At 41.2% G+C, this 15,025-nt stretch overlaps 1 protein-coding gene across 1 annotated transcript in view; it reads left to right on the plus strand.

Annotated features, from left to right (window-relative positions):
- Positions 1 to 15,025, plus strand: part of IL13RA2 (interleukin 13 receptor subunit alpha 2) — a 46,199-nt gene that overhangs the window by 21,828 nt on the left and 9,346 nt on the right. The window contains exons 5-7 of the mRNA XM_051968311.1: positions 639 to 792; positions 3,346 to 3,466; positions 13,707 to 13,891. Of these exons, the coding sequence (XP_051824271.1) occupies positions 639 to 792; positions 3,346 to 3,466; positions 13,707 to 13,891 (460 nt within the window). The remainder of the gene's footprint in view (positions 1 to 638; positions 793 to 3,345; positions 3,467 to 13,706; positions 13,892 to 15,025) is intronic.

A 15,025-nucleotide genomic window follows, 5' to 3' on the forward strand; every position in this document is an offset into this window, starting at 1 on the left:
TTTATGTGATGCCTGAAGTTGTCATTTGTCCACAAACATGTCCATACACATCTTTTATGGGTCTATATCTGTAGCTATGTTATCTGTATATTTATTCTATAATTATCTATATCATCTATATTTTTACCTAGCTATCTCTATCATGTGTATATTCTATCATCTATATATTTATTATTGTTTTTATATCTTTTTATCATTTATCTCTCTCTATATATCTTTATGCCTTTTATGATCTATATAATTTATGTCTCGTCACATATATATGTATATAGCTGCTTTTGTACATTGAGTAGATAGTGACTAGAGAGAATACACTTTGTTAAGTGGTGATACCCTTTGTAGGATCAGGGTTATAAGATCTGGAGCACCGTGAAGCTTATTTTTCCCCCTGATAAAAAGGTTTATAGCCTTTTGAATGTGTTCTCAATGACTGGCATACCGTGTAGTGAATGGACTATGCCAGAAATGTGTCTGGGACATCTTCTTTTGATAGCTATCATCTAGCTACAGCTATAGGGTGTCTTAGAAATTGGGAGCTGTCCAGGATATTAATGATTTCTAGGGCCTTATTAATATGGTTCTTTATTCCAAGGATGCTTCAGAGCTTGACTGTGTCATTTTTTAAAAAATCAAATTAGACCATCATTACTAAGAAGTTAAATTATGAAGATGGCTTTGACCTCAACCAGGGAGTTGAAGCAAAAATCCAAACACTCCTGACGGGCCATTGTACAAACGGATCAGATGTTCACAGCAAATGGATACAGACTTCTTTCTGGATTCCCTTGCAAGGTTAGGAGACAGCTTTCTTTCAGTTCAAATCTTGCTGGATCAAAGTGGATAGGAAAGGATTTCCCTTGAATTTATGAGATTATCCTGGAGATCTTGATACCCTCTCCATTACTCTATCTTTGTAAGAATGATCATTCTTGATCCTAACGTCACTTTTCTTAGAGAAGCAATATCCTTGACTTTTCTGATTAAGCTTTCAGAACTTTTTGCTGTTATCTTGTGTTTCAGTGGGGTCAGATCCACCTGGAGACTGGGGCCATGGAATCATAATTAGGATCCTGGTAGGCTTCAAAGTGGCTTGGAAAATAACATATTAACATTATCTGTGTTTTATTTATTTTGCTAAATAGTCCAATTAAATGTTAAACTCGTTTGGGCTGCACACATTTGACACCACTGATCTAGAGATGTCATAGGATCATAGAAAGGGGGACTCTTTGACGGTTTAGATTCCAATCTCCTTTTCCCGAGAAGGCGATTGACTCATCCAAAGTTACAATAAAAGCAGTGGCATAATTCATGTTACGACTCTTAACTCCCAGGCCAATGTTCTTTCCATACCATACTCTCATCTTTCTCAATTTTATTATAATACATATAATCTATATTTTAAAATTAGGCTTAATATAAAGCCTCAATTAAATAGAAGTTATCTGACCAGGGGCCCTCTATTAGCTGGGATTTATTCTAGTTTTTGACTTTTAGGGGAAGGAGGGAAATGACAACAAAGCAAGTTCCTAGTAGTTAAAAAAAACCCAAACCAAAGTCCCAGGGAGTGTCTTGGGAGTTCATCCATTCTGAGTCCTCTCTCCTATGGGTTTCCTATCTCCATATCCCGACTCAGTTGTCATTATTGTTCATATCAGAGACATAAACAGGTATCTTTTGGGCTATCCCAGGGATTTAAATGGGATGCACAAAAATCAAAAGTTGACAGACTTCCAGCCGGGTCCAGTGCTTTCAAAATGGTGCAGGGCCCTAATACTCTCCAGTGCAGTCACTGCTCTGTTTCAGAATTAGGACTCTTAGGCCTTGTATAAACCCACTCTGCACAAAGAATGATGAAGTCATAGGCAAGAAAATGTTGCAAGGAAATAAATTCATCTAATTTTTTCTCAGTTATCTAAAAGTTTGAATCAACCAGAATATACCACATCAGCCCGGTGAAATGGTCCTTGTAACAAGAGTTAGATTTTAGCCCTTCACCTCCAGGAAGCTCTTTACTCTTTTACAGGGGTGGGGAACATCTAGCTTGTGGACCTTAGAAAGCCATGAAATCATTTGCTAAAGCAACAGCAACTGAAAGCTAGGTACAACAGCCTCCCACTGCTTGAGTTCTATAAGTTGATGATTTTGTATGGCCTGTGAATGATGTTACAAATCTCCAAAAGGCCCTTGACATAAAAAAGGTTCCCTACTCCTGCTCTACTGGAAATTGATTATTAGTTACCAAACATTCATTCCCAGTGTATTCCCTGGATGCTTTTCCCCCTAGACTTCCAGTAATCTTGAATGTACTCTATAAAGACTATAGATAGCTTCTAAAGAGCTGATAAATCCAGAGGCCTGAACAGCATTTCCAGCTTAGACAGCTCATTCTGAAACAACATGGCCCAAAAAGGAGGGAAAAAGCAGAACATTAGACATTTTGTTATTCCAACCCTGATGGTTTCTGGGAAGTACAATGAATGTTAATGCTGGACAGTGATATAGTCCTTCAGATACATTTATTTCTGAATCTCATATTCACATTCTGCATTTCATATGACACTCGACAGTGAGGTCAGTTTTGTAGGGGATGGCTTAGGGAGATAAGAAATAAAGATTTTATTGGCTTAAGGAACTCTTGGTTTGGCAAATTCTTCCACTGAGACAGGCAACTCTGAAAATGTTTAGTTGCCTGGAGCACTTAAGGGAGAATTTAGGTACTTCTCCAGGATTACAAAGCCAGTATGTGCCAGAGGTAGAATTTGAACCCAGATCTTCCTGCTGCCACTCTTGCTGCCTCTTGAGGTAAGCATTTTATAAGGAAGAAAACTGAGGTTCAGAGAGAGGTTAAGTGATTTGCCTGGAATCACAGAGCTTGTCACCATAGTTGGAGGCAGAATTGACATCTACCACACTGCCTCTCTAATTAGAGTAAACTGACTTGTGTGATATAGGGGACACTTGTTGAAGGGCACTGAAGTTTACTGGAAGGAAAATCAACACTCAATTCTTCTGGAAACTCAGACCCACCAATCATGTTCTCCCAGAGCCTGTACTTTGGTGAAATTAAGCTATGTCACATTTTAAAGTCCAATATGCATGATATGCACTTAGTAGCCTTTGTATGGGCACAGATTAGAGCATATATGTATATATATCTCCCCAGAAGTTTTAGATGTAATGGGCCTGGATTAAAATGAAGGTGTTTCAACGAACAATTTGGAAAATTTTTGGATGATCTTACTTGTTACGTGAGGTGGAAGGATGACTACAGAGAGTTACTGAAGTTACTTGTCAATATGTCTTTCCAACCTTCTAAGAGCTCCTCATTTTTCCTTTTCACAGGAGAGCCAGAGACCAAAATCCAGGAAATGCAGTGTATCAATTATAACTGGAAATCTCTACACTGCACTTGGAAACCAGGAGAAAAAATTCCCAAAGGGGCAAATTACAACTTGTATTATTGGTGAGTGTTGGTTAATTGAGATTTCTTTAAGAGAAAAAAATGGACAAAAATGATTTCTACATTGTGAATAGACATTCACTTGAGGTCATCTTTTGTTATTTGTTGGGGCATTGGTTCACAATGACCTGGAATTGTTTATAGGCCATAGGGCCTTAGATCTACAGTTGGAAGGCATCTCAGGAGCCAGATGGCTCAACCTCCTCATTTTACAGCTGAGGTGTTTGAGGTCTGGGGCAGAGAAGTAACTGGCCCAAAATCACACAGGTACGAAGTGATGGGGCTGGGATTTGAGTCTAGTTCCAAATGTAGAGGGCTGGAACTCTGGAGAAGTACTCCAATACTTAACTCTGTGGAACTGATGAGATAATGGTTCTCTAATTCACATATATATTTAGTACTTAGCATGGCGATATAATGGTTCTATAGTTCACACATACTTAGTATACTGTAGTGATGGTATTACAGTGAGGTAGATAAGGGCTTAGAAGGACTGGAATAGAGACATTCTATCTTGGACCAGCTTTGTGGCGGCTCTCATGCCTCCTGCACTAAGATCAAGACTGGGCCAGAATAAAGACTCTAGACTCTATTCTTGACCATTGTTGTGGTATCTATCCTGCTGAGACCAAGTCCCTTCTGGAGGACCTCCAGACAGCTAGCGCGGACATTACATCCAAAGCCAGTGCTTTTTTGTGTTTAGAGTAATCATTGTAAATAGGTCTGTATGAAGGAGTTGGAGCCCAACCTTGACCCATAACTCTGATCTCTAGAAAGAACTTTGGATTAGATGATCTGAAGGATATAGCTTCTTATATATCTTCTAGATAGATGGATTTATCATCTGAAAGGTTTTTGCTTTGTGAGGATTCTGGCTTTAAATCCATCCATTCATTCAATGGACATTCGGTAAGTTCCTAATGTATGGCAGGGATCGTGCTGTCCCTGCCCTCAGAGAGCTTCCATTCTACTAGAGGGAAGGAGTATGGAGGAGGAAGAGAGGAGCGGTATGGACACACACAAGTACACAGCAGCTATATACAACAGAAATAAAAAGCAGCTAGGGAGAGTCATGAAAGGCCGGTGCGATAAGTGGCACTTGACCTGAGCCTTGAGAGTAGTTCGAGATTCTGAGAGACAGAGGGGAGAAGGGAGATCCTTCTAGCAAGGAGGCACAGTCTGTCCAGAGATAGGGAGACAGCAGATGAAATGTCATGGCTGACAGTAACAAGAAAGACTGGTGTGGCTGGACTTTACTATGTGCAAAGGGGAGTAACGTGCAATGAGTCTGCAAAAGTAGACGAGGTAGATTGTCAAAAGTTTGAAAGACCAGAAATGGGAGTTTATAGTTTATCCCAGAGGCAAGAGGGAGTCACTTCTGAATCTTCTAGACCGTTTCAGCAGAGGATCTCACCTCATACTTGGCTAAGATAATAGAGTCCCTCTTTGCCTTTCTTCTGCTTCTCAGAGTCCCTTGACATCATCCCCATTTCTGTCCTTTACTCCAGCATTTGAAGAAGTTGCCCTTCTCAAGGCCATGGCCTGCATGTATCCCATTGATCCTATCCCCTCTTGGCTCCTTCCATAGATTGGCCCCCTAAAAATCCCCCCTCCCTCATCTTCAACGATTCCTATTCATTGGCTCATTCCGTGATGCCTACAAACAAATCCAGGCTTTTATTCTTCTAAAACAATCTAAACTCTTCCTTGACCCTATTATTTGTTCTGATCATGGTCCAACCTTTCATTCCTTCCACAACCAAACTAGACTCTTGCTCCATTTCTTCCTCTTCCCTCGCTTTTAACCCCTTGAAAGCTGACTTCTGACCACCTTACTTTATTGAGACTGGTTTCTCCAAGGTTTGGTGACTTTTTTTGCCTAATCTAATGGTTTTTTCTTATCACTTCTCCTCTGTGACATCTCCATGCCACTTGACACTGCTCACCACCTTTTCCTGCTGAGTAATTTCTCTGTTTGGGATTTTCCAGACATTGCTCTCTCCTGGCTTTCCTCCTAGCTTCCTGACCACTCCTCAGTGGCCTTCACTGGCTCATCATCCATTCCAGGCCAAGTAACTCTGAGTGTTCTCTGAGGCTCTGTGCTGGGAATGTCTTCTCTCTCTACACATTCTCACTTGATGACCTCATCAACCCCCATGGGTTCAGTTATATATGACTTCGTTTCTTCGGACTCTGAATCCTGACTCGGACAATTACCAGTTGTGTGATCTTGAACAAGTCATCTCATGTCTTTGTGGGTATGAGTTTCTGCATCTGTAAAATAAATATGATCATAACACCTGCTACTCGGGATCATCGTGACAATCCTAAGATGATATTTGTAAAGCACTTTGTAAACCAGAAAGAGCTAAAACGTTGCTCGGTTACTCCCCGTCTCTGAGCTTTGCTGCCTTATCCATACAAGGAGATGCTGGACTAGATCCCTTTCTGGATCTAATATCCTTGAATTTTCTTCATGTCCCAGTGGGATTGGGAGTAATGAAGTAAACCCTTAGGCACTTGTGTTAGGCAAGACGCTGCTTTGGGCCTAGAGTTAGACACAAAGTTTAGCTGAGACAAAATTTTTGCTCCCTGGTATAGCCAAGCTCTCCACAAGTGATTCCCTATCCTCTGTGGTTATTAGAGGAGAGCCACCTTCCTACTTTCCTTCCTTCCATAAATCAGTAGGGCTCCTCTTGCCTTAGTCAATGGTTTTTCCGGTCACTGGGCCAAAGACATTCATCACCAAAGGGCCCATCCCCACAACAAGGAGCCTCATTCCGATTAGTCTTTGGACAGGCATGTAACCCCAGATCTATAGAATGTCTGAGTTGGAAGAGCTTGAGTGCAGCCTGCTTATTTTGTAAATCAGAAAAATGAAGCCCAAGCAGGTTGAGATTTAGTTTGGGCCACACCTGCTAAGTGACAAAGGCAGGATTTGAACCGAGGGTCTCAACTCTAAATTCGTTGTACCATGCCATCACCAAGCCAAGAGCTTCTCTTTTACTTCATTTGTGAGACTTTAGGGGAGGTGAGATATCAGAAGGGATTAGTTAAGTGTTAGAAGTGAGCCTTTAAGGGAGGTGAGATATTAGGGAATGATTTTAGTTGGGAACATAGATGACCATAGTTCACAATAATTGTTATAAAAGTGAAAAAAGATGATCTGAGGAGGGACAAGGGAAGGGGAAAGGGAACAAGAGCCTACTATGTGCCAGGTACTGTGCTAAGCACTCAACAAAAATGATCTCAGTTGATCCAGGAGATCTAGAGCTTCACTTAATGAGGGGAGAGGGAAGGCTTCCTTAAACAAGGGGCAATTGAATTGGGCTTTAAAGGAAGGGTAGGATTTCAATAAGCACTATTATCCTTATCTTTCATCATTCAAATGAGAAACTGGGCTATGAGGAGATTGCTCAGCATCACCCAGCGGGTCTAGAACTCAGGTCCCCCAGGTCTCCCTTGTCCCCGTCCAAGGATGTGCCTGTTGGGCTGCCATTTTAATAATTATGCATTAAAAGAATCTAACAGTCTTAAACTGCTTCTTGTTAGCTGATGACTTGGCCCAGTTTCTTTTCTTTTCTTTTTTTTCCTGAGGCAGTTGGGGTTAAGTGACTTGCCCAGGTTCATACAGCCAGGAAGTGTTAACTGTCTAAGACCAAATTTGAACTCAGGTCCCCCTGACTTCAGGGCTGGTGCTCTATCCACTGCACCACCTAGCTGCCCCTTTAGCCCATTTTCAAAGGGATTTTCTACTCTTTTTTTTCAGTAAAGATCCAATTTCATATTGTGAACTGTTCCATGAGGGAATTGGGAAGTGGTAGAGGAAAACCCTCCAAGATTCAGATTTTTGTTTTCTGAAAGCCCGAGTGCTGGAAGACTGCCCCCCACCAAGTCTTTCACCCTTGTTTTATTATCACAAAGGAGGTTTTTTGTTTTTTTTGTTTTTTTCTGGGGATCTGGGACACTTTCTTTTCTAGGACTGAGAGTAGCAGGAAGTCTTACGTGAGCCCCTCAAACTTAATCAGTGGATCTTTCTTTGTCCTTGGCTTTTAACAGCTCCCTCCAGCCAGGTCTCTTCATGGATGTTGTAATCTCTCATGTTTTGTTCCAGCAAAGCCTCTTCACAAAGCAGTCTTTTGTTCAAGTGGATTCATACTTTAGAAAATAATTGCTCTGTGGTCATGGGAAAGTATCTTATTAGCCAGATGCTATGGGAATTTGACTAAAACATCAGGTTTGGTCATAGAAACCTCACTGCTTTAGTCATCGTGACTGGTGATTTGAATCTCCAGTGCTTCTGTAATAAGACCTAGGCTACTTTTTTATGTCAAATCACATTGTTCATTCTTGGGACTGCTGATGGGAGTCCTGAAGTCCCAATGAGGACTTGCATATAAAGCATTAGGAGCTCCCAGGAGGTCATAGAATCCCAGAGCTCCAACCTATATCTGAACAAAATTACCTCCTATTACTTCCTACTCCATCCCGTCCTGTAGGCTAATAGCTTCTGTTTGTGGGTTCCCCCTCTACCTCTAAGGGCAACCATTTGGCTTTGGGATGTTTCTCATCGTTAAGAAGTTTTTCCTAAATCTTGGCCTTGTGGGGTCAAGCAGGATGACTCTAACTCCTTTTTCTCGCAAGACCCTTTAGAAACTTTAATCTAGGTCTTATATTGACTTATCTTTTCTCAGTGAAACATCCCCTAATGGTGTATAGCTATCAATGTGGATCCCTTCTCTACTCACTCAACTCTCAGTCTCTTGAACACTTCATGGATGGCTTTCAGGAAAGCCGTGTCTCCCTGTGGTCAACCTTGTCATGAGCTGCTCCGTACTTAGCTCAGTTGGCATTTAGATGACAGACTGTATAGGTCCCAATGTGATATATTCTTCCCAGACCCATATTCCAAGCCTTTCCAGTTGGTGCATTACTTTTCAGAACTTGTCCTTCACTGGCAGAGCTTTCAGGTAGCCCAAGTCCCCTCCATGAGATATGTCCAGGCATAAGTCTCAATATTTCTTTTAGGCCTCTGGCTACAGGTGAGATCAGAGAAACCTAGATGTAGAGCTGGAAAGGAGTTCAAAGGTCATCTTTTCACAAAGCCGGTAAATGAGTCTAGAAAGGTTAAAGGACTTGCCCCATATCACATAGGTTGGGCGTGGGGCCTACCAGTCCAGATCTGGCACTCTTTCCATTGTTCCAACTTGATACTTTATCAGAATTTGCCAAAACACAGGAGTCTTCAATGACTCAAAGTACAGATAAACTGGCCCTGACCATGTCATGCTAATGTAAGCATCCATTATCTTAAGAATCTTCTCCTCAAAATAACTCTGTGAGATAGGTGTGAGTCAGATGGTCATCTTCATTTGGAAACTAAGAATGCTGACATCTAGAAAAGTTAAGAGAGCCACTTGATATTATCTAGTTCATTTAAAGGCAGCTTAGAATCTGGCTTCCTGACTTCTGGATCCAGCTTCTTAATGCTAGACTACCTGGTTAAGGATGGGATCATTCATAGGCCAAATACTTATAGAGAGAACTCTATGCCTTTTTGACTTCTAGATTGGTGGAGCAGAGGAAAGGAAAAGAATCAGGGAACCTTCAGGGAGGAGGTAGCTTTTGAGGTTGGCGCTAAAGGCTCTCTAGATTTTAAAATGGAGAGGGGAGTATTGTTCTATGGAACAGAAAGAACAGTGGCACACAAATGGGAAAGGAGAAAATGTTGAGTGGGAAAGACAAGTAGTTGAGTTTGTATGAGGGGGAGTGAGGGGAGAGCTGGCTAGAAGGGGAGGTTGGAATCAGAAATGGGAGAATATTTTGTCAACTGCCAGGGTAAGAAATCTGGACTTTAACTAGGTTGCAGTAGATCACTAAGTCTGGACATTTTATATGACACTCAATAGCATTTAGTCAGGTTTTCTCTCTAGGCTGGAAATCATCTATGGCCACAACATTTCCCTTTATTTCAAGAGATAGCTGGGTATTACTGTTGGAAATTCTGTCAACTTTCAAAGGCCTATATATAATCCATTATGTAATATATGTTTTAACATTTACATAATGTCATTTGATTCATTACATTTTCTGGGTTTTAAAAATGCCAAATGTTATGGTGACCTGTGATGTATTGATCGCATTAAAAGCAAAAGCTTCAGGGAACACCTTCTGACTTGTCATCGGCCCGAATTGATCAAAGAATCAGGAAGTTTTCATTTAGTGGACCATTTTCCTTTCTTTCAATGACACTTAGTCTGCCCATTGTTGACAAAGGAAGCCTGGGTAATGTGACTTAGGAAAGAGAAGGCTGAGGGGCAGCCTGGCTGTCTCAGAGTATATCATGGGCTGTTAGTAAAAAGATAATTCCAGAGCAATGGAAAGAATACTGGACTCGGAGTCATGAGGTCTGGGTTCACCTTTGTAGGTCATCACTTACCTGCTGTGCAAGGTTTGGTGCTGTTTGGGGGACTCTTTGACCCTTCAGAATGGCCATGAAATGCCTGCAGCTCCAGGGCTGGTCTGAGGAAAGTGCCTTTGTGAAATGGTGTGAGTGGGAGCTGTTCTTACTCTTTATTGGGAGGTGGTAGTGGGGGGAACAGAACAAAGAGTCATCTGATAGATTTAGGATCAAGTTAAGGAAGAGCTTCTGAATGCCTCCATGTCACAAGGGCAGCCTGGGAAGATCATTTTTCAGCTTGTGGTTGACATGCATGGCAAGAAGGTGCTGTAAGTTAACTTGCTGTGGGAGCTGAGGGGAATGAGGTAAATGAGCTGTAATCCCCTCCAGTCCCCAAACTTAGAGGGTCCCAGATGAATTGACAATCACATTGAATTTCTCAACTGTCTGAGTAAAGCATTTATATTTATTAGCAGCTTTTTAATTTGAGATTTAATGAGATGAAAAGAAGTAGTTGAGATAAGGAGAAGGATGTAGATATGTAAGGAATTCCTCAACTGATTTCAGTTTTTAATAGCTAAAAGATGGACACGAGGCATGTATAATAGAGAATGAATACATTGTGTGACATCACTGCGGATGAATAGTGTCGGGTGTGCTAGGGCTCAGAATCAGCTGGACACCGGGGGGAGGTGGAGAATCACCAAAAGCATCGGGGATTTACCTTTGTGTTTATTTGAACAATATTAAGGAAGATAGGGGAATCCAGTGATGGAGAGAGCCAGGGCCTGGATGGATGGGCTGACAACAACCTGACCAATAGAGAAAAAGTAGAGCTGTTGAAGTCGCTTGATTTTTAAATTCTAATTTTCGATTTACACTGAACTTCTTGTTTTACTTTCATTTTCTTTCAAAAGGAGAGTGGTCTTTGGAATGTCAGGGAGAGCACCCAGCTAATGAGGATTTGATGGCCGAGTAGGAAGGCAGTAAAAAAGTAGAAGCTGGCGTTCTGGATAAGTTCCAGTTAGTGGGCCCCCATGAACTATACCTTCAAATACTATAATTCATTGGCAGATAGGATTTCTGGGCCCCAGTCAGTGACTTCTATGTCCCAGACATCTTTCTAAGACTGTAAGTTGTAGAGAAGGTACAAACACTGATCTAGTGCCTCTTCTTGACCCCATAGCTAATGGGGGAGAATAGCAAAAGTCAGGAGAAGGGCAAATTTTCTGGTTTGTGGGAAAGGGAAGAGAATAGATTCTACAAACGATAGCATTTAGGCTGACTTAAACTGATTAAACTTAAACTGACTTCTATTCCTGGAAAAGTTGCAGAATGTGTTAATAAAGGGATAGCTATTGAATTTATAGACAAGCCACCAGTGATCAGGGAAAGCTACCATGGCTTCACTAATAACAGGTAGCACTAGACCAGTGGTTCTCAAACTTTTGTTTTCAGTATCTTTATCCTATTAAAAATGATTGAGGATCTCTCCAAAGCATTTTTGTTTATCTGGATTATGTTTATAGACATTTACCATATTGGAAATAAAAACTATTTTTGAATTTGTAGACCCTCTAAAAGGGGTTCGGAGATCCCCAGGATTCTCTAGACCATATTTTGAGAACCACTGCGCTAGACTAACCTTATTTCCTTTTATAGCAGGGATACTAGACTGGGAGATGAGAATTCTGTAGATAGCATACATAGGTTGTAGAATTTCTCAAGATCTCTTTCTGGAAAAGATGGCAGGATGTGGGGCAGACAGTAGTATACTACTTGAGGAAATGTAGAACTGGCCAAATGAGTAGACTCAAAGCTTGGAGTACAGCACCAGGGCATTTAGCTCTTGGCTCTGTGCTCTGGAATGTGTTTGGCAATGATTTGGCTAAATGCATCAGTGCCGTGCTTAGCACAGGGGAAGATGATGCAGGTTTTGGACCCGGGTCAACCAGTTCAGCATGCTTCCTAGGCAGGTTTGTGTGTGTGTGGTCATAACCAGACCGTAGAATGTAAGGGAAAATCCGGTATTAGCAAAAGGTTCTGTGAGAAGCTGTTATTTAAGAGGTCTGGAAACTAAATGCAAATGTAAGGGAAGCCAATTTTCTTTTTAAAAAAGCAATCCAATGAACTGATGCTGAGTGAAATGAGCAGAGCCAGGAAATCATCATCACCATTGCAACAGCAAGATTATACAATGATCAATTCTGATGGATGTGGCTCTCCAACAATGAGATGATTCAGGCCACTTCCAATGGTCTAGTGATAGAGAGAGCCGTCTGCACCCAGACAGGACTGTGGGGATTGAGTGGGGACCACAACATGATTTTTTCATTCTTTTTTGTTGTTGTTTACTTGAATGTTTTCTTTTTCATTTTTTCCTTTTTGATCTGTTTTTTCTTGTGTAGCAAGGTAATTGTATGAATATGGATTTGTATATATATATTCTATTTAACATATATTTTAACATGTTGAACATATATCAGATTACTTGTTGTCTTGGGGAGGGGATGAGGAAGAAGTAGGGAAAATTTGGAACAGAGGGTTTTTCAAGGGTCAATCTTGAAAAATTATCCATGCATATGTTTTGAAAATAAAAAAAAGCTTTTAATAAAAAAAACTTTTAAAAAATGAGTCCAACTCTAACAATCAGCAAACAAGCAATGATGAGCTCAGTGATCTTAGGAAAACATGTAAAGACTTGCACAAAATAACGAAGCGTAAAATGAACAGAACCAAATAAATGGTAAAAAGCAATACAGTTTTAAGAACGAGTTTGAGTAACCAAGTCATTCTGACTATTATAAGTCATCAGAGGTCCTGAGAAGGAAGATGCTATCTGTGTCCAGAGAAACAACTGATCACCCTCTGTCCCTCTCTCCTTTTCTCCTTCTCTCCCCTCTCCCCCTCTCCTTCCCCCCCTCTCCCTTTTCTCTCTATATCTGTGTGTGTGTGTGTGTGTGTGTATACACACACACACACACACACACACATACACACATATATGATCTCCATCTCTAGGGCGAGAGTGGGGAGGGAGGGGGAAAAAGCTCCATGATAACTTTGTTGTATTTTTAAAAGGAATAGCACGTCATATGTAATAGAGCTGCAGTATCAGGTATAATTCTCTTTTTTTCTATTCTACTTTGTCATGGTAATGCTTGTTTTACTTCTTAAGTTCAGAAGAAAAAATAGAATAAAAAAGAGATAACATTCCTTACTTCCCTCTAAAATGGTGATTGCATTGATATTTGTTATGGGCACTGCCTTATCCAGGCGACCTGCTGGACATGTGCGTCTCTGCTCCTCCTGATTGCATTTTCCCTAGACATTGCAATAGCCCTGGCTGATTTTTAGTCTGGATAACTCAAGAGTTCTTGCCCAGGTGCCAGCCTCACTGAGTCCCCACAATCATTGATGTATTTTTCAACTATAGAATACATTCAATATCATTTGCCAACCCGTGGGGCTTGTGCATTGTGTTTGGATTATATTTCTGTGTACTTCTGTGAATTAAAAGAAATGTCTCCAATGTCCATCTTTTGTTGCTTTTCTTCTTCTTTTCTGAGAGCCCTATCGCTTACCTCCTCCCACCATTTAAGTCCCCCCTACTCCACAAAAATTGAGGGACAAAAGGAAAAACAAAGTTTCCTTTGTAGCAAGTATGCCTAATTAAGTCAAGCAAATAAATTACACATGGCTCATAGCCAAGATGTTAATGCCATCTTGATCCTCTTATCCCTCTGCTTCATCAGTGGTCCTCTCTTCAGGGCTCGATTGCCTTTCAGAGTTCTTTTTCTTGATAATGTCTCAGCTTGCTTTCCTTCATGTTTACCCTTCTAGGTATAAGGGCCTAGACCGTGCTGTCCAGTGTGCTGACTATATAGAATCTAATGGAAGACATGTTGGATGCCAATTTCCAAGCATGGAGCTTGCAGAGTATCAAGATTTCAACATCTGTGTTAATGGCTCTTCATTAGCCCTTCCTCTGAGGGCCAGCTACTTTTCTTTTCAACTTCAAAATATAGGTAAAGGCAAAGAAATGATTAAATCTTCCACCGGAAGATTGTTTGACTTGGGCATTTCCATTCTCACTTGTTCCTTATGGCCTCATGATGCTTTCATGCTATTGTAGAGAAGGGTTCTAAAATGAGGAATAATAGAAATAGCCCATGCACCAAGACCTGAAGTGTCGAGATGCTTGGAGGTGGGTGGGTTCCACTGGCAAGCAAAGCAATTTTTCATCCATTTTGATCTCATGGTTTGTCACTCGACGCTTAGTGATTAATGAGAACTCCGAAATTATAGGTTAGACCCTGTGGCCCTAGGGAGAGCTTCTCCATTCCATTTAAAAGGCTTTATTGATTTTTGACACCATTGTTGCTTTCCATTTCCTATGTACCTGTTAAATCCTGCTTTGAAACAGAGACAAATGGTTAAGCAAATCTAGCCACCTCATTTCACAGGCAGCGCTACAGTTGCAGCTATTGCTTACTTCTTCTCTCCCAAGGGGAAGGTCCCACATCCTTTCTAAGTCTCCCTCATCACAGCCTCAGCCCTGACGGTCATCCAAAGAAGAACGTTGAGGAAAATCGGCTAGAACACATTTGCCAACTCTCTTCCCCTTACCCACCTCCAGGGACCCTGGCATTATGGTAGCCGGTGTTCATCTGTGACTCAGCCTTGCTTTGTTTTCCACGCAAAGGGTGAACTTATTTCTTGTGTTATTCTCTAGATGAATAATGTTCCATTAGGTACTATTAATATGGCATGGGATAGTAGTTAATAGTGTATGTACTAGAGACATGAAACTCCATTTTATATGGGACTTATTACAAGTTGGTTATCCATTTTGTTGTGGTTGGGTAGCTAGGGGGCACCAGAGTACACAGGGTGCACGGCTTGGAGTCGGGACATTTCATCTTCTTGAGTTCAAATCCAGCCTCAGTCACTTCCTAGCTTATGTGATCCTGGCCAAGTCCCTTCACCCTGTCTGCCTCAGTTTCCTTATCTGTAAAATGAGTTCGAGAAGTAAATGGCAAACCACTCCAATATCTCTGCCAAGAAAACCTCATATCCCCATATGACTCATAAAGAGTCAGATATGACTGAGCAGCAACAAATCCATATGTGACAACCTGAAGGGACAGAGGTTTTGGGCA

The sequence above is a fragment of the Antechinus flavipes genome, chromosome X (assembly GCF_016432865.1).
Source record: "Antechinus flavipes isolate AdamAnt ecotype Samford, QLD, Australia chromosome X, AdamAnt_v2, whole genome shotgun sequence".
Taxonomy (NCBI): domain Eukaryota; kingdom Metazoa; phylum Chordata; class Mammalia; order Dasyuromorphia; family Dasyuridae; genus Antechinus; species Antechinus flavipes.